The sequence below is a fragment of the Alligator mississippiensis genome, chromosome 1 (genome assembly GCF_030867095.1).
Source record: "Alligator mississippiensis isolate rAllMis1 chromosome 1, rAllMis1, whole genome shotgun sequence".
Lineage (NCBI taxonomy): Eukaryota > Metazoa > Chordata > Crocodylia > Alligatoridae > Alligator > Alligator mississippiensis.
The window spans coordinates 197,326,747-197,344,910 of NC_081824.1; the positions used below are offsets into that span (position 1 = coordinate 197,326,747).

Consider the following 18,164-nt stretch of genomic DNA (forward strand, 5'->3'; position numbering starts at 1 on the left):
GCTCCTGTGGGATACTCCATGCGCTCCACCATCGCAGCATTCATAAGCCATGCTTGTACCTTGAGGTATGTAGAAAAAACATTTAAATCTGCATCTATGGTAGATTTGACTGAATTAAATCAGGGACAGTGATCCAAATCAAGAAATCAAATCACTGTCCCCAATTTGGGCTGAATCCAAATCGAATAGGGCCAGCTTCGCACACCCTTAATAGGTATCTCAGCTAAGGTGATTGAAGGGGGAAATAAGTACAAAGCATAACTTACCTTTAAAAAAATCCCTGTTCTTCCTCTCTGAAACCCTCTAAAACTTCTTGGTTCATTAAAGATTCCATCATTTTTTGACAGCGTGGATGCTAGAAATCTTCTTGTATTATAATGTGTCAGAATTATGCATTTCTGGATAACTTTAATATTACCAAGAAATGTTAACAGATTCCATTGGATGGGAGGAGGAGAATGTTTAAGAAACATATTTCTGATTTGGAGCTGTTATAAATTAACATGAAATACTTTGTTTAGCTAAATCTTACACCAGTCTCTTCAATCCAGATCCAACTCTGTTTGGAATTGAGAACTTCATTGAAGAGGCATAGATGAGGCATGACTACTTACAATAATTACAAAATCATTATTTCCTGTCCATTGGAATTACATTCTAAGAAGGACATTCTGTAGCAAATTGCAGTGGAAAGGAAACCAGAAAGAGGTCTTTAAAGGATTTTAGAACAACAAATTGTGTTCCAGATAGCAAAACTACATTTTCCATAATCAGCTTCTCATTGACAGGATGTTTCAGAAATGGCTGTGTGACATCAATTCCTTAGCAACCTTGATGTCAGGTGCTGAAGATGCAGGATGCCATTTAAACTGTCATTACTCATATTAAATACTAGCTTTAAAACTGCAACCTAGAGGTAACCTGTGCAAGTTCTGATTTAGAGGGCTCTGGTGCAGGTAGGCTACATCAAGAAAAGCTAGAGTTATTATTTCAGGCATCATCTAATTGAAATGGAAAGAACCTGGTTATCAGTGCATTGCTGCAGAATTTCTAAGAATTCAGGAACCATTTAAAATTCATTTTACTTCACTTCAGAACCTAACTGTAACTTACTGCACAATTTCAGAAACCCCAAATGTATCTAAAAACATTGTGAATGTAAATGAACTAACTCTAGTCATAATCCTTATTTTCACTAAGGACATTTTGCATCACTTTGGTAGTATAAAGTAGACATAAATTACATTTACACTCACTTTAACATCCTTTCACACTGTCAAAGCCATGTAAAGTGGCCTTAATGTGAATAAGAATTAGGCCTATATTTTTTAGGTCAGCAAATTGTATTTGGACAGCTAGATTTTATTCTCATATTAATAAACTACTTCATTTTATTGAAATGTAATTTAAGCAGGTTTTTGCTTCACATTGAAATGCATTTTTAATTCTAATAGCATTTTCATTGCTATTAGAATGATCATTTCTTTGTTTGCACATTTCCTTAATAAACACTGTAGTGCTTTTGGCTCAGATCCTGCAAAGGTCTCTCCAGTATCCATGTGGAGTCCTACTGAAGTCAATGGGATGTTATGACAACCTAAAGCTTTGCCTGAACAAATCAGACACAATTTAATAATAGCAAATGATGAATACAATAGTAATTTATTTCCAGTGACAGTCATGTTGAAAATCATACTTCTGTCTTTTTTAACTACTCGTGTTACCATAGGACTTCAGATTGCAACAGAGAAATAAGGGGAAAGAAAAGTATTTTCTTTTCTTTTTCAGTTTTTTTATTTCATGCATTTTGGCCCTAATTCAGGAAAGCATTGAAGCGCATGCTTTAAATACCCTTCTTAAGGGAATGCCTTCTTGAATTGGAGTCTTTGTATAAACCAATTTAATCTCCACTGGATAGCAGTTGGACACAGACTAGAGCTTCAGTTTATATTGTTTTTCTTTCTTTTTCACAAAGCAAGAAAAAAATGAAAAACCTTTTTAAAATGAAAAATTAGCAGGATAATTGAGGTCAGGCATTTTATTTGAAACAACTTTTAACCCTATATTTTTAATTGCCTACATTTACTGGTATACCTGATGATTTTCCCTTTAACAGATCAATGAGCAAAGTTTTTATTGCTCTGACAAAGCAGTTAATCACAGTACCTACTGTATTTACCCAAATCCAAGACAACTTTGAATTTAAGATGACCCCTCAATAATTATAGGCAGTCCTTGACTTACGACTTTGAGTTACGACAAACGGCATTTACAACATTTGTAAACTTACACCCTGTTTCAAGGTTTGCATGTGGGTTTTGCCTTTACAATGGTCAACACAGCTGCATCCAGCTGGTAAGTCTGTTGTTGTGGGGCTCCCACAAAGGAGGGAAGGCGTGTTGGGGGGCAGATCAGTGCCACTGCAGTGAGGGAGGGATTGGGCCTGGGGCAAGCGCTGCCCAGGGAGAGAGTGGGGCAACTTGTGCCACTGCGTACCTCTGGTCCAGGAGCTGCTCGTGTGGTGGCTTGTCTGGCGGCTTTTGCCACTGCCCCTGCTGCTGGTCTAGAAGGGCATAGTGGGGGGCGTGGGGTTGCCCCAGGATTTGCGCGGGGTGGGCAGGGCCAGGGCTGCGCCAGGCTGCACTTCAGGAGCAAGTCTCTGGGATCAGGGCATGAGACTGAGCTGCTGTGCTACCTCTGGACAAGTGGCACAGTGGCAGGAGCCAGCCTGACCTCCCCGCACCTTCTGGACAAGCAGCAACTTTGCCTTGTCAGGGCATGGGGGGGCCATGTGCCTCCAGATTGGAGTGAGACAGGCATGAGTTTTTGGATAGCATGCACCCCACCCCATGCCCTGCCACCCCTCACCCAGCCGGGGTGAAGCAGCTGCTCATCCAGGAGTTGCGGGGAGGCCAGGCTGCTGCACACCACTGGTTTGGAGGCAGCACAGTGGCTCAGTCTCGCGTCGGCCCCGCACTAGCTGTGTGACCAGTGTGGGGGGGCCTAGATCCCACTCCCAGTGCCTTCCACCTGGAGCGCAGGCCCCACCCTGCACAGATGCTGGGGCACACGCCCTCACCCCATGCTCTCCCGGACTGGCAGCAGGAGCAGCAGCAAGAGCTGCTGGACAAGCTGCCACAAAAGCATCTCCCAGACCGGTGGCACACAGTGACACAAGCTGCCCCACTCCTTTCCTGGGCATTGCTTCCCTACCCCGGGTCCCAGCACCAACCCCAATCCCTCTCTCACTGAGGGGACATTGATTTGCCCCCCTTCTCCCCCCCATGCCCCTTCCCTCCCCTCTCCACCCCACCACAACAGATTTGCCAGCTGGATGCAGCTATGTCAACCATCATAAAGGAACCAATCCCCCATTTATAACATTGTTCCTGTGGGAAAACTGGTTCCAAGTTATGATGTTTTGACTTAAGACACAGTTTTCAGGAACTGGTTGTGTTGTAGGTCTGAGGACTGCCTATAGATCCTATATCTGGAAAATGTATAAATTTGTTATAATTTTCTCTGTATAGAATCTAATGTTTGGAAGGTCATCTTAAATTTATCCTCCCCGCTGCTACAGTGGGGAAAGCAGTGGCAGGGGGGCAGGAGGCATTGTGGTAGGTAGTGCGGAAGTCAAGTGGCCTGCCCCCTCCTTCCTATCCCCCCCCCACTACTTATCCCCTTTCTTTCTGCCTCCTAAACATGCCTGTTTATCTCATGCCTGGCCCCTCCACAGTGTCTGACATCTGCCCCTATTCTCCCCTAGCATCTGCCCCAATGCCACTTACCCCCCTACTGCCTGCTTACCTGCAGTGTGTTTGCCCCACCCCTTTCCCCTGATCACTTGCACCCCTTCCCACCTGCCCCCACCCCTTGCCACTCCTCCCACTTGCCACCCCTGTATCTGTGACCCCTGGTGCTGCTCCCACCTGGTCCTCCCACTTGTCCCCACCTTGTTGCTTGCCCTGCATGCCATCTCCCCCTAACCTCCACTGCTTACTTTCCTTTTGCAGCTCTGACTCCAGCTGGGGCTCTGCTCCATTCCAAGGCATGGAGCACAGAACACATGCTGCCTCCAGCCCTTGCCTGGCCACACAGTGTTTATTGCAGCTGGGGATGGAGCTGCCAGCACTGATGCCAATGTGTGGTCAGGAGATGTCAGAGACAGCATGTTCTCCATGTTCCCTTCCCTTGGGCTGGAGCACGGCCTCAACTGGACCTGGAGATGTGATAGAAAGGCAAGCAGCAGCAGCAGCGGGGTGGTGGCAGGAAGCAAAGGCTGCAGGGGGCAGGTGGCTGTGGCTTGAACTGTGACCCCAGGCTCAGGGTCAAAGTTGAAATCAGAGCCGCAGCCACTGTACACTCACCCCTCAGGTTGTAGTCAAATTTAAGATGGGCTTTTTTAATCCAATGTTGAGTGGGGGCAAATCCTCATCTTAGAATCAACTAAATACTTTTCTTGGGGGACTTATTTTAGATATAAGCCTATTTAATAACTATTTTAGCATTTCTCAGTTTAGGGCCAGCTCCTCAGCTGGTTTAAATTGGTGTAGCATCTTTGAAATCAGTTGATCCATCTGACTTGCATCTTATGATGATTTAGCTTCCACAGTGAATGTACTGCAGCTTGGATAAAATAACATTCCCATTTTGAAAGTTTGATGCACGATAGAAGTTTTCAACCTTATTTGGACCACCTTTTAAGAGTGCTGTTATTTAACAGTTTTTATACTATTCTACTGCTGTATCTACTTGATACAGCATTTGTTGAAATCTTGCTTGCAAAATTTGGAGAGATTTAATTTAATTTGAAAGGGATTAATCTACAGATATTGTGAAAAGAAATGTCTGTGTAGACTATAGAGTCTAATTTTAAAATTGTACTGATATCATTGTGCAAGTATTGCTCTTTAATAAATTGCTGGTTAAGGGTACAGTTAAAGGTACAGTATCTCAGTGTCTGGTTCTTTGTGGAGATAAGGTTTTCCACCTTGTGCCAAAAAGCACAACTTGGAGCTTTGGTTGTATGTAGGGTGGAAGACATTCAGTTGAAGCCACCCATCATCCCCAATGAAAGACTGTTTCTATGCAAGATATTAAAGAGTGCTATGTCATGCTAGGCTGTGAGGGAGATTGTTACATTACTCTGACTGTGAATTTTTTTGTGTTTAATATTTTACATTATAATCTGGGTACACATTTAGTCCCTAAATTGACAAGAAGAATTCCTCTGATGCCCAGTGGAATTGTACTCACTTACATCATAAATTTCACAGTTGAATCATATATATTAGAGCTTTTTAGCTCCACCAGCTCGTTTCTTTGACAATTTAAAAATTTCCAGTGCACTGTCAGACCTAATTTTAAGTCTCTCTAGATATGGGACAGTCACTCTTAAACACAGTTTAAGGCCATTAGTTTTCTAGACCTCTTTGTAAAGAAATTTCTTGATACCTAGTCTAATTTGCGTTTTTCTTACTTGTATTCCTTTATTCCTACTTATAATTTAAGGTTTAATACTAATAATTTGCATCTTTCAAATAGAAGTCAGTGGTGATCATGTTCCATCTTAGGCCACATACTTATGTTCTGTTTCTTTTCAAAGAATCACTGTTCTCTTGGGAGAAACCACAAGTGTATAGACTTTTCTGTTTCTTCTCATGGAGTGGAATGGCAGTTCTGGGAGAAAAATAACCTGACTCCAGCCAGGTAGAAATTGCTCCAGGGAAAATGAACATCTGTATACTTTCCCATGTCTTAACTCCTCCCAGGGACCAGGAGAAGTGGAGGCATGGGGAAAGGCTCCCATGCTTTTCAGAGACCAGGGTCACCTTAGTCTAAATAAGGCATGGGTGGAAGTTGCTGCTGCCCTTCCTGGACACCAGTGGCATTTTTACATATATTTCTGGGTGCAGCACTGGGCATTTAGTTAGTAAGCTGTGCTAATTAAAAGCACCCATGCATCATGTATCAGCATAGCCGCACATTCCTGCACTGAAAAAATTGCAGCGGGCTGCTTTGAACTAAAGCTCCTTGGATGTGTTTTATTTCAAAGCACCCCACCACCATTTTGTCAATGTGGAGACACTGGGTACCCAGAGTGAGAGAAGTAGGCAGGGATCTTTGCCCTGATGCTCTATTAGAGAAACTTATCTTTTCTCCAGACCAGGGTCACCCTGGTTTCAGGAAGGTGCAAGGAGCAAGGGAAGAGCGGGGGCTGTTGCAGGCAAAATATCTGTACTGCTCCCTCTCCCAGAATCATTTCTAATGTAGAAATTTTCCATTGCTGGAAAAATAAGGGCAACATTGAACCCCTACTGAATCAAATGGGGCAGCTGACAACCAACACCCAGGAAAAAGCTAATCTCATAGTTTCATAATTTCATAGTTGGTAGGGTCAGATGGGACCTAAGCAGATCATCAAGTCTGACCCCCTGCCATGGCAGGAAAGAATACTGGGGTCAAATGACCCCGGCTAGGTGATTATCTAGCCTCCTTTTGAAGACCCCCAGGGTAGGAGCAAGCACCACTTCCCTTGGAAGTTGGTTCCAGATCCTAGCTGCCCTGACTGTGAAGTAGTGCCTCCTGATGTCTAGCCTGAACCTACTCTCAATCAACTTGTGGCTATTATTCCTAGTTACTCCTGGTAGTGCTCTGGGGAACAGGGACTCTCCCATTCCCCACTGGTCCTCCCCCGGTAAGTTTATAGATGGCCACTAGATCCCCTCTCAGCCTTCTCTTGTGAAGGCTGAACAGGTTCAGGTCCCATAGCCTCTCCTCATAGGGTCTGCCCTGCTGCCCCCTGACCATCTTCTCAATGATTAGTTTGCGTCGGTTTTCCACCAGCCCAAGGGGGTCACCTTGCCTGACAGGACACAGGACTATGAGGATACGGGTGACCATATGCCTACATTTAATCAAGGCCTTGTGGGGGAACACCTTGAGAGGCTGGACAGCCATAAGTCAGCAGGCCTTGATGGAATGTACCCAAGAGTGCTAAAAGAGTTGGCTGACATCATAGCTTGCCCATTGGCATGGATATTTGAGAACTTGTGGCACTCAGAAGAGGTTTCTGAAGACTGGAAGAGGGCCAATGTGGTGCTTATCTTCAAGAAAGGAAGATCCAGGAAACTACAGGCCAATCAGTTTGACCTCAATCCCTGGTAAGATCTTGAAAAAAATGATCAAAAAGTCCCTCAACAACAGGCTGACAGAAGGCACCATTCTGAGAGAGAGCCAACACAACTTTGTTTTGGGTAGGACTTGCCTGACCAACCTCATCTCCTTCTATGACCAGGTGATGTGTCACCTGGATGGGAGGGAGAGGTTGATGTCATTTACTTGGATTTCAAAAAAGCCTTTGACTTGGTGTCCTCATGGCAATACTGGGGAACTGTGCCTTAGCAACCTTCCAGTCCAATGGCTTGGGAACTAGCTCTGTGGTCTGACACAGAGAACGATTGCTGATGGAACCAAATCTGCCTGGTGTATGGTGACCAGTGGCATCCCTCAGGGTTCAGTACTTGGACCAGTACTTTTTAATGTATTCATTAATGATCTGGATTTGGGTGCCACAAATTAACTGGTTAAGTTCACGGATGGCACCAAACTATGGGGAAGCACAGTTACACTAGAGGATAGGTTGGGGATCTAGGCTGACCTGGATAGGCTCACAAGGTGGGCAGATATAAACCCTGATGACCTTCAACATAGAGAAATACAAGGTGCTCCACCTCAGGATGAAAAACCCACGTCATATTTATAGTCACGGCAGTCCTTAACTCACTAGCACTACATCTGAAAGAGACTTGGGGGTCATGATTGACCACAAGATGAATCTGAGTCACCAATGCGATGCTGCAGCTGGTAAAGCAAATAAAACTCTGGCTTGAATGTACTGATGTATCGCAAACAAGACCCAAGATGTCATTCTTCCACTTTATTTGGCTTTGGTGGGGCCACAGCTGGAGTACTGCATCCAACTCTGGGCTCCACACTTTAAAAAGGACATAGAGAAATTCGAGAGAGTCCAGAGGAGAGCCACACACGTGATAAGAGGTCAAGAGAGCAGGTCATATGAGGACAGGCTGAGTGGCACGGAACTCTTCAGCTTGGAAAAGCATAGGCTCAGGCGGGATTTGGTGGCAGCCTATAAGTAGATCAGGGGTGTACATCAGGACCTGGGAGAACAGCTATTCACCAGGGCTCCCCTAGGGAAAACAAGGTGCAACAATCACAAACTGCTAGAAGACTGTTTTAGACTGGACATAAGAAAGAACTTCTTTACCATCCAAGTCTTTGGAGTCTGGAATAGACTTCCCCCAGAAGTGGTACAAGCACCTACTCTGGATGCATTCAAGTTGCGTTTGAATGATTATCTTGCTGGGGTCCTCTGACCCCATCTGATGTCCTGCCCTTGGGCAGGGGGCTGGACCAAATGATCTTGCAAGGTCCCTTCCAGCCCTAATGTCTATGAAATCTACGAATGCATGTATGTGGCTGTGGTGGAAACTTACTGGAGTCCGGGGAGAGGCGGCGGGACACCGTGCCAGCAGCGGAGCACAGTGAAAGTGAAACTGCAGCGGCTCCAGCCAGGAGCTGCCGCAGATGAAGATCAAAGAAAAAACCCACGGCGGAGCCAGGAATGGCTCCTGCGTCTGCCTGGGCTTGCTTTATAAAAGCGTGCCATGGTCGATTGGCTGGGCAGGCGCCTGGCGCCCAGAGAAAAGGTCCAGCTGGAAGGAAGCCAGGGGGACTGGAAGCAGTGTCCCCAGCTGGCCCAGAGGGCCCAGAGCAGGCAAATCTGCCGGTGGAGGAGGCTTGGTGGCTTCTTTGGAAGGGAAGCACCAAGGGAATGCGGGGCCAGCAAGGGCCCGAGGAGTCATTAATGGAGCTAGCGTGGATTGAGGGTGGAAACTGCAGCGACTGAAACACTGGTGAAGACGACGAGGATGGGACCCTGGCCCAGGAAACAGGTGACAGGTACCAAATTCGGGGAGCAATCGATGTGTCAAGGGGGGCTGGAGGCTCCGACTAAACTGAGGGTGAAAGAGGGGCCGCATGAAGCATTCGGTACAAATACCATCACTAGCTGATGACCGGAGCCCCTAAGAAACCGAGCCGAAAGTGGGGGTCCGAGTACCGGCCCTGGTGAATAACATCACGGTTGGTGTTAGGCAGGGTGTAGGGGAGGTGGAGCCCCAAGAAGAAACAACCGTGAGGAGGGCCAGGGGAAGTGCCAGGGGAGGCAGGACCAGACATCACCCTCGCTATAAAAACCGACATCATCAAAGACGTGGCAGACGAGACCCCTGAGGAACTGACCCGAGGTCACTCCCAATAGCCTGGCCGTGTAGCCCAAGAAACCACAGTGAGGTTCATGAAGAATCCAAATGCACGACTCTTGGGGGAGAGGCACAGGGGGCTACAGTGGCCTAAGTTATCATTTAGCTAAGCTATCAATCCCTATAGCCCTTCTCTCCCAAACTCTCTATTCTGAACTCAGGTTTCTGATGACATGGGTCCCACAACTGAATACAGTATGAAAGCTAGCTAGTAATTTAGAAAAAAATGAAAGGATGGCTCAGTGTTTAAGGCACCAGCCTGGAACTTGGGAAACCTGAATATAAGTCCTTGTGTGACACAGACATCCTGTGGAAATTCAGAAAGTTGCTTAACTGGTTCAATTTTCCATGTGTAAAATGGGGATAACAGTGTATCCCTACCTGTCTGATGTGTTGTGAGGATAAATATTTTGACTGAGAGGAGCTTAGATACTATTGTGATAGGGATTGTGCATGTACACATATATAATATAGGATAGCTCTGTTTTATCTCTGTAGGGGTCTTAGAGGTACTGCTCTTGTTCCACTTGTTCACTCATCCCTTATCTCAAGATCTGTCTGCAGTGTGGTCTAGTGATATGACTGGGTGCTCCCTCAGGACAACCTCATTGCCTCTTTCTTGGGTCTCATGCATGGTGCGTGGGAGTGAGTAGGCTCAACAGCTGCATCCTCAAGGCCACTGCAGGGGGTGTACAGAAATACCCTTAGATAGCTTGATAGAGACTTTATGTCCCTGTTGCAAGATTTGTTGTTTTTGTCTATGTATGTGTATACAGCGCCACGTTGCATGATGTGTATCACGTAGTTAGTGGTTTTAGTAGCCAGCAAACTAAATGTCTCAGCTCTAGGCTTGGAATCTTCCCACTTATTGATTTATTCTGTGCTCCAAACCCCTTTTCTTCTGCATTAACTTACATTTTTTGCAGGCTGATTTTCATTTTGTTATATCTTCCTCATTTTCCCAACTTAACTCTATCTCTGTGTATTACCATATTTACTCAAATATAGGATGACCGTGATTGTAAAATGACCCCCTGTGACAAGAACACCTTCCAGGCCCAGTACTAGCATGGCTCCACCTTTGTCTTTGGGCAGACTGCCCACCTTGTTCATCTGCCACGCCTTGTTGATAAATGATTGTGATGTTGATTGTGATGTAAAATAGGTGGGAGGCTGCCCTTTGTGCACCCAAATGACCATGCTCCTACCACCCTGACACATATGTCCCATTCCTCACTGATGTCACACTGTGTGATGATACTCTAGCTCAAGGCCGTGCCAAACTGGGCGCACAGTTGGATATTTATCATACTGCCCCCTTCGGGGCTGCACACACACCACTCCCCTCTCACCAGGGCCTCTTGCACTCTACTGGCTCTCACCTGGTCTCTTGCATCCTGCCTTTCCACGCCATACTCTGCCCTACTCAAGCAGATCCTCAGGCTTTTCTCTCCACCCCTCAGTCAGCCCTGGCATGGTCTTTTGGGCCTCTCCTGTGACCCTCACCCAAACAGGACTAAGCGATTACTCAACTATGGGCCTACTTCTCCCCTGGCCCTTTACTGGACCACTACACCCGTCTCTCAAGCCACAACTATTCCCCTTACACTGGGGCCTGGGATCTTCCACCCCCTTGGGACTCAGCTGCTCCTCTCTGAGCTTAACTGGCCCCACAACTCCTCCCTGCCATTCTCAGGGCCTGGGGTCTTACATCCCATTGGGCTCAGGTGCTCCTCTTTGAACGTGCCTGTCATACCTCCACAGTCCAAAACCCCAAGGGACTCAGACACTTCTCCTAAACTTACTTGCCCCCCGTGATTCTCCTAGTAACCCACCTGAAGGTGGGGGCAGGAGTTAAGGCACCCCGACCCACTTTACACCATGGAGGTTCTTGGTCCTGGTATTTGCATGGCTCTGCCCCACTACAGACAGTCTCACCAGGCCTCCCTGTCCCAGCAGGGTGCAGTTTTAAGTCATGCCCAGGACCAATGAGGCCTCTTCCTTCCCCATAGCCTCACCCTTACCTCCAAGGTATTCCTGGAACAGGAGCTCTGTTGGGCGATGTTACTCCCCAGACAGCTGAACACAGACTGCTCTGATCTTATAACAGAGCTCTCCAAAATGGCCACTCTTATCAGCCCCCAGACAGTTCCTTGCTCCAGCCCTTAAAGTAACAGACACCCAAAGGGGTGTTCTGTCACCCCCCTCCCCCCCACACAAATTAGATTCTTTATCTGGAAAACGTATAAATTTAATATATTTGTTCAGGTATAAAATCTAATTATTGAAGGTTTGTCTTGAATTTGTCAACCTTCCACTGCTACAGCAAGGAAAATAAATCTGGAGGGTCAGGTAGTCCCTTTGCTTCCCCAGTTTCTTCCTCCTACAGTCCCTTCCCTCCCTTCTTATTATCAGACCCTGCTCTCCCTGAGCACATGGAAATAAAGAGCAACTTTGAAAAAAATGACCTTGAAATAAATAAAACTGTAGTAATTTGCATATAGTACCCATAGACTTAGTTCATCCAGAATGGATGTTTTTTACCATTTTTTGAAAATGCTTCAGGTTTTAGTGCAGGTATTCCATAAACACACTTTTAAGTAGAACTTTGGCACCTACTTATATATAGTGCAAACTATACATGATATTAATCCAAAGCAAAAAGGCTCATGATTTTTCATATAGTCCATTGGGCTGGGCTTCAGTAAAGTCAGCAGCATTTCAAGTCATGTGTCACAGGATACCCAAAAATGTTTTTAAATTGCCCTGGTTTAAGGGCAGTCTGCCCTGATCTCTCCTGTCATGCCTTGATGATAATAGATATATATTGCAGGAGGCTACCCTGATCTTACTATAATGACCACCTGACTTGTGGTTGTGGCTTTATGGGCCAATCATATGGCTCCACACCTTCCCTATACCATGTCCCATGCCTCACAGATGGCATCCTTACAGGTGTTCTATTAATTGCTGATGTAGCCCCCTTACTGGACCTTCTGACCCCTCAGGCTCCCTCAACTCTACTCCAGGTCTTCAGACCCCTCAGTCTCTCTCTCAGCCCCCACTCAGGCCCCCTGCCCTCCGAGACCCTTTCGTCTCGTGCAACCACACCCTGGGCTACTGGGGCCCTCAGTCTCTCTCTTGTCCCTTCTCTAAGCTGCCAGCCCCTTCTGGTCCTTCATCCTGGACCTATTCAGTTCTCCACTTCCCCAGATGCTCTCCAGGCCCTTAGACTGGGCCTCACTGGGCCTCACTGTTCAGGCCCTTGAACTTGTCTGGTCCTGCACTCCATTCCCAGCCCTTCGTTGGACTGCTGGGCACCTCTGGTCTCACCATACTTGCTGGGCCTCACTGTGTGGCTCAGGCCCCTTGGACCCATGCGATCCTGGTCTTGCCTGGCCCCTCACTGGGCCTCTGGACCCACACCGTCTTGGTCTTCCCTGGCCCCTTGGACCCCCATGTTCCACGTGGCCTTCTTTGCCATGTGGTTTTCTATCAAGGTGTTCGTCACTAGTTTTCCGCCTCCCCAGGGTAACCCACAAGGCAATGGGAGCTAAGGCTTTCTGGTGCTCCATCCTTGCCTTCCCCTGGAGTGGCCCAGGCATGGCATTTCATGGAGGCTTCCCTGCCATAGACAGGCCCATCACAGCAACCAGCTCCAGTAGAGTGCAGTTATAGGTCTTACACAGGATCGGTCGTCAGGCCTACTTGATCTTACATGTCCCTCTCTGGGCTCTGCCTAGATCTCCTGAATCCCTCTTAAGCTGCTAACTACCAAGACCCCTGTCCTGGCTCCGTCTCCACTCTGACTCCTCTATCACTGACCCCCAACTCAGTTTCAGACCCCTATCCTTGAACCCTTCTCCTCAGACAGCCCAGCACCAGACATCGTTATCCTAGGCTGCCCATTGCTTGACCCCTTTCTCTCAGTTGTGGCCCCCTCCCAGGGACCTTTGGCCTTTCTTAGGCCCTGGCCCTGCCTCCAGGCCAGTCAAGACTCCAGGCTTCTGGTTCTCAGAGGCTCTCACAGTGGGCTATTTCACCCTTTGGCTCTTCTTGGGCCCTGACCCCAGCTTGAATTAGTCGAGGTCCCCAGAGTCAGTCTCCAAGCAGTGAACCTTCTCCTCTTTGTGGGTCTGCCCCTTGGGCCCCTCCATAGATCATTCCCCCTCTCTCTGAGCCCATCTGGAACTCCCAATAGATCTTTCTGGCCACAGCCCACTTTACTTTTCTGGGCATATCTGAGTCCCTCAGTAGGCCCCTGTGCTCTGTTACACTCACTGGGTTCACCCAGACCCTTCCCTAGGTCTCTCACATATACAACCCTTCTCTCAGGGTTCACCTAGCTCCTCAGCAGGCCCACTAATTCTCAGCCCCTCTTCCAAGGCTTGCCTGGCTCCTCACTAGGCCCTTTTGCACTCTGAGCTCCCTCACCAAGCCCCAGGTACCTCAGCTCCCTTGTCAGGGAGTCAGGGCTCTGGACTCCACACTGGGTCCCCAGGAGCTGCCTCCATCCCCTTAGTTCCTTCCCAAACCTCCAGATGTCATTCTCTTTGCTGGCATTCAGGAGCTGCAACCTTCCTATTGGGTGATGTTCCTCCACCAGCCCTGCTCTCAGGCTCTGGGCTTATACCCAGCCCTCCTTCCATCAGATCTCCCTGTTAGTCTGGTGACTCCCTTGATCAGGCCTAGCCTCACCTGCTGACCCCTGGGTCAGCTGACTCTCTAATTAGGCCTGATCCCAACCGCCAGTGGCTCAGCAGACTGCCTGACTTCTTAAAGTGGCAGGCACACCAAGTGCCCTGCCACACCATGATGACCCCACCACTCAGCACTGCTCAGCATGTGTGTATACTCTAGTGTAACAGAGTGCCTGGGGTTCTCTGTTCCTTTAAGGCAGAAGCATACTATTAAGAGAGCACTGCAGGGCAGGCAGGGTGTAGCATCTGCAGGTCACCATAGCAACAGGGCAATTAGGCCAATTGGCAGGCACCTCCAGGCAGCCTAGGCAGTCTGCCAACCAGAAAGGGGTAGGGCCCTGAGAGGATATAAGCTGCAGGCTTGGTCTAGCAAGCTAGTCTCTCCATGGCTGCCACAGGGTGAAGAGCTCCTGGCAGCAGGGCTCCTGAAGACACTTCAGTGCTGCATTTGGATCCCCAGTGAGGCTAGGGGAGCTCACTAAGATATAGCCCAGGGCTAGGAGGCTATGCTAGCTGAGAGGTGAGGGCAGGTTTTCCCTCTTAAAGGTGCACAGGGTTGCTTCCCTCTTTATGTTATGTTGTAGCCCAGGGGCTTATGTTTACATTATATTTACACCGGGGTTTGGGTTGGGACTGTGAGGATGGTATATGGAGATCCCATTGGTGCCCATGGGGCATGCAGTTGCCTTGACCACTGTCAGGAGCAGGCTCAAGGCTCGAGCAACTGTTGAGCCCAGGATGGGCAGTGAGACCACAGAGCCAGACAGGGGCTTGGCACCCAAGAGGGGTGTGACCAGATGGGTCAGGGGTCCAACAGGAGAATAACATTACAATAACACCCATGAGGCTTGGGGCATGGTGTAGAGGGGATTGGAGCCACACAATTAGCCCCTATGGCTTTAGATGCCCTGCAGCAGCACAGCTGTAGAGAGGCCCAGCAAGGGGTCTGAGACTAGTAGAGGCCAGTAGGGTGCCAGGGCACCCCAGTAGGGGTCCAGTGGGTCTGGGGCCCATGCAAAGGCCCATGGGCAGCTTCCCTATTATTATTACATCAAGGTGTGGCAGGAGAGAAGGAAAGGCGCCCTAGGGGTTGAGAGGGGCACAGTCCCAGAGCCACCAGGGGGCGTCGTGGCTGCCCCTGGGACTGCAACAGGGCCCTCTCATGACTGGAACTGGGTGTTCTTGTCATGAGTCCTGGGATCCTCCAAAAATGTATATGAAGATGATAGATAGGGAACCCTGGTCCGGCTTCACCTCATGAAGGGTGTGGTAACACTAATCATATGCGATAGGCTAAGAGAGGAGCTGACAGAGGGATTTTGGGTGAACTGTGTGGGATCTGTTTAGTGATGCTATCCATACATTTAAGGCTGGTGAAGAAACAGAAATGATTGGAAATGAGAAAGGCACAACTCACCTATGGGAGTCAAAAGGAAATAAAAATATATGAAATGCTCACCGTGACTTGAAAAACAGTTGGTGTTGAGGGGGACTGTGCTCAGTGAGCACTACTATATATCTTATTCAAATGGGTTACACTGTTGTTTTGTATATTGACCTTGGCTTTGGTATTTAATATGTGGTTTTTGTAAGTAAATGTATGGTCTAGTGGTATCCCTAAGTAGACTGGGTGTTTTTGATGAAACCCCAGGTGACATGCAGGTAGTAATCTGACATCTTATTCAGTGCCCTCTCCAGGATCTTCTCTGTGTCCTCAAAATTCGTTTGCTGTATGGTAATGAAGAGCTTGTCAGTATAGATGAAATGCTGACATCCGGAAGGAAGTGGCTCATGACTGATGTAGATGTTGAATAAAAGTGAGGCAAGCACACTGCTGTGTGGTAAGCCATTCTGCTGGGGGCGCCATCTTCCTTTGTGGCCATTTAGTTCCATGTAGAAGTGCATGTTCTACAAGAGGTTACAGATGCTTTGGCTTACATTTAAGTCATCACTCATAAGGTACAGTTTGTGGATCATGATATGGTGTTGGGCAGTATCATATGCATCAGATAAGCCAACAAACACTGCACCAGTGATCAGCTTTTGTTGGAAACTGTCTTCGATATGCTGCATGAGGTTTAATAGTTGGCCTGCACAGGATTGACCTAGTCTAAAACCTTCTTGGTCTCTTGTAAGTTGGGAATCTACCAAGGGTGAAATTTATAGCAGGATAAGTTGTTTGTAGAGTTTGTAGGTGATGCTGAAGAGGGAGAACGGTATATAATGTTTTGGTGATGAAATGCCTTTCCCTGGTTTGGGCAGAGCTATGACTCTTGCCTTTTCCATACTGATGGTACTTGTTTACTCATTATGTATGCATTGAATAGGTCAAGGAGCCATTGTCTTGTAAGGGGTCCTAGGTGTAGTATCATATCAGTGAGTACATTGTCTACTCCTGCTGCCTTCCCATGTTTCACTGATTTGACTAGTTTGTTCTGAGACACAAAGTTTAAAAAAAAATGTGTTAAGATCCGGTCAGCTTTTTTGGCACCAAGGGAGGGTGTCAGAGCTTGCTCTGGCCTATCCAAGGGCTGATCTGGTATTGTAGTACCTCCAGGGCATGCATGCACGCGCATGCACGCACGTGTGTGCGCGCGCGCACACACACACACACACACACACACACACACACACATACACACACACAGTTCCCATCAGCATGTTTGCCCAATATGGGCTATGTGTTGTGTAGTCATGTTCAGTGTTGGTTTTATTTAATCAGCTTCATAGTTGTTTTTCGTTACTGAGCCCATGCTGCTTTTAACAACAATCTGAAAGTAGACAATATATTTAATGCAGTTTACTTCTTTGCGAATGCAAGACATGTGGGTGGGGGGAATTATATCTATTTGAGTAGATATAGTACTTGTCTCCCCTGAAATTTAGAACCTCACAATTTAGCATCCTCTGTGAACTTCATTAGCATGCACTTTTACCTCTTGTGAATTAACACTGAATCTTGTGGCACCCAACCAAATAGCTCCCCTCAACTTGATACATTGTTGTTAAATGTTACCATTTGTTTACGATCTTTCAACCAATTTTCATTCCATGTGACCAAACACATAGTCAGCCAATTTGAATTAATTTTGCAAGCAAGGTTTCAAGAGACGTTGTATCAAGTGCTATAGTCTCTGGACTAAAATTTAACATGGAGTAAGTAGTACTAAAATCCATCAAGTCAAAAAAGTGAAGTCATTTTTGTTGTTTTAAATGCTGAACAAAGGAAACAAATCTAGTCAATGGACCATAATTTAATGCCTTGTCATGAAAAACAGCCTGATCACCTTGAAAAATCCAAAATTACTGTGCTTGTGCAGCATCTGAAATGAAATTTGCAAAATCTCAGGTCAAATTTGATTGTGCTGCCCGAGTGGTATAAAATATATATTTTATATATATATAATTATATATATTTTATATATATATATTTTCCAAGATTGGATCTAATTCTCCTCTTCCTTCCACTGGTTTTACACTGTTAGTTTCAAAAGAAGCCTGCCTAATTTTCACTGGTGCAAGAGAGGAAAATCACCCCCATGATCCTGTGATATATCAGACTGGTGGGTTTTGCATTGTATGCACATAATCATATTTTTTCAGAATTTTATTTCAGTAATATGCAGTGACAATGGTATGAAAAGAATCAAACTTACTGCAGTTGTAAATTGATGACCTTCCGTTTTGCTTTCCTTTAATCAGAGAGATCCTTCATATTCCAAACAGTTTTATTACACAATCTCAATATTTTTCCAAGAGAACAATTAACTTTTCCTGCATGAGTATGTTAAAAGCTTAGTCAGGTATATGTTATATCTGGTTCTTTCCAGTTCTAAAAATGTGTAAATTCTCTTTTTAATGTTCTAGGGAAAAGCAATGGTATTTGCTCCACTCAGAGGGAATACTTTAAACCAGTTTTGCAATCTAGCTGAAAAAGCTGGTTTCTCTATCCAAAGACATGAAAATTATGATGAACACATTTCGAACTTCCACTCCAAGGTTAGTTTTCTGTTTGTGTTAGATAACACTTTAATCCTCATTGCATTTTGAAGAGATCATGGTCCTTTTGGCAGGTAACCTAAATGTTTGATTAAAGTACTCCTTAGGTGTGCTGTTCCTG

General features: G+C 46.5%; 1 protein-coding gene across 2 annotated transcripts in view; it reads left to right on the plus strand.

The window, feature by feature from the left end:
* Positions 1-18,164, plus strand: part of CAMKMT (calmodulin-lysine N-methyltransferase) — a 396,999-nt gene that overhangs the window by 370,023 nt on the left and 8,812 nt on the right. For both annotated transcript variants that reach the window (XM_059718713.1, XM_059718716.1), the window contains one exon: positions 17,912-18,043. In XM_059718713.1, coding sequence (XP_059574696.1) covers positions 17,912-18,043 — 132 coding nt within the window. The remainder of the gene's footprint in view (positions 1-17,911; positions 18,044-18,164) is intronic.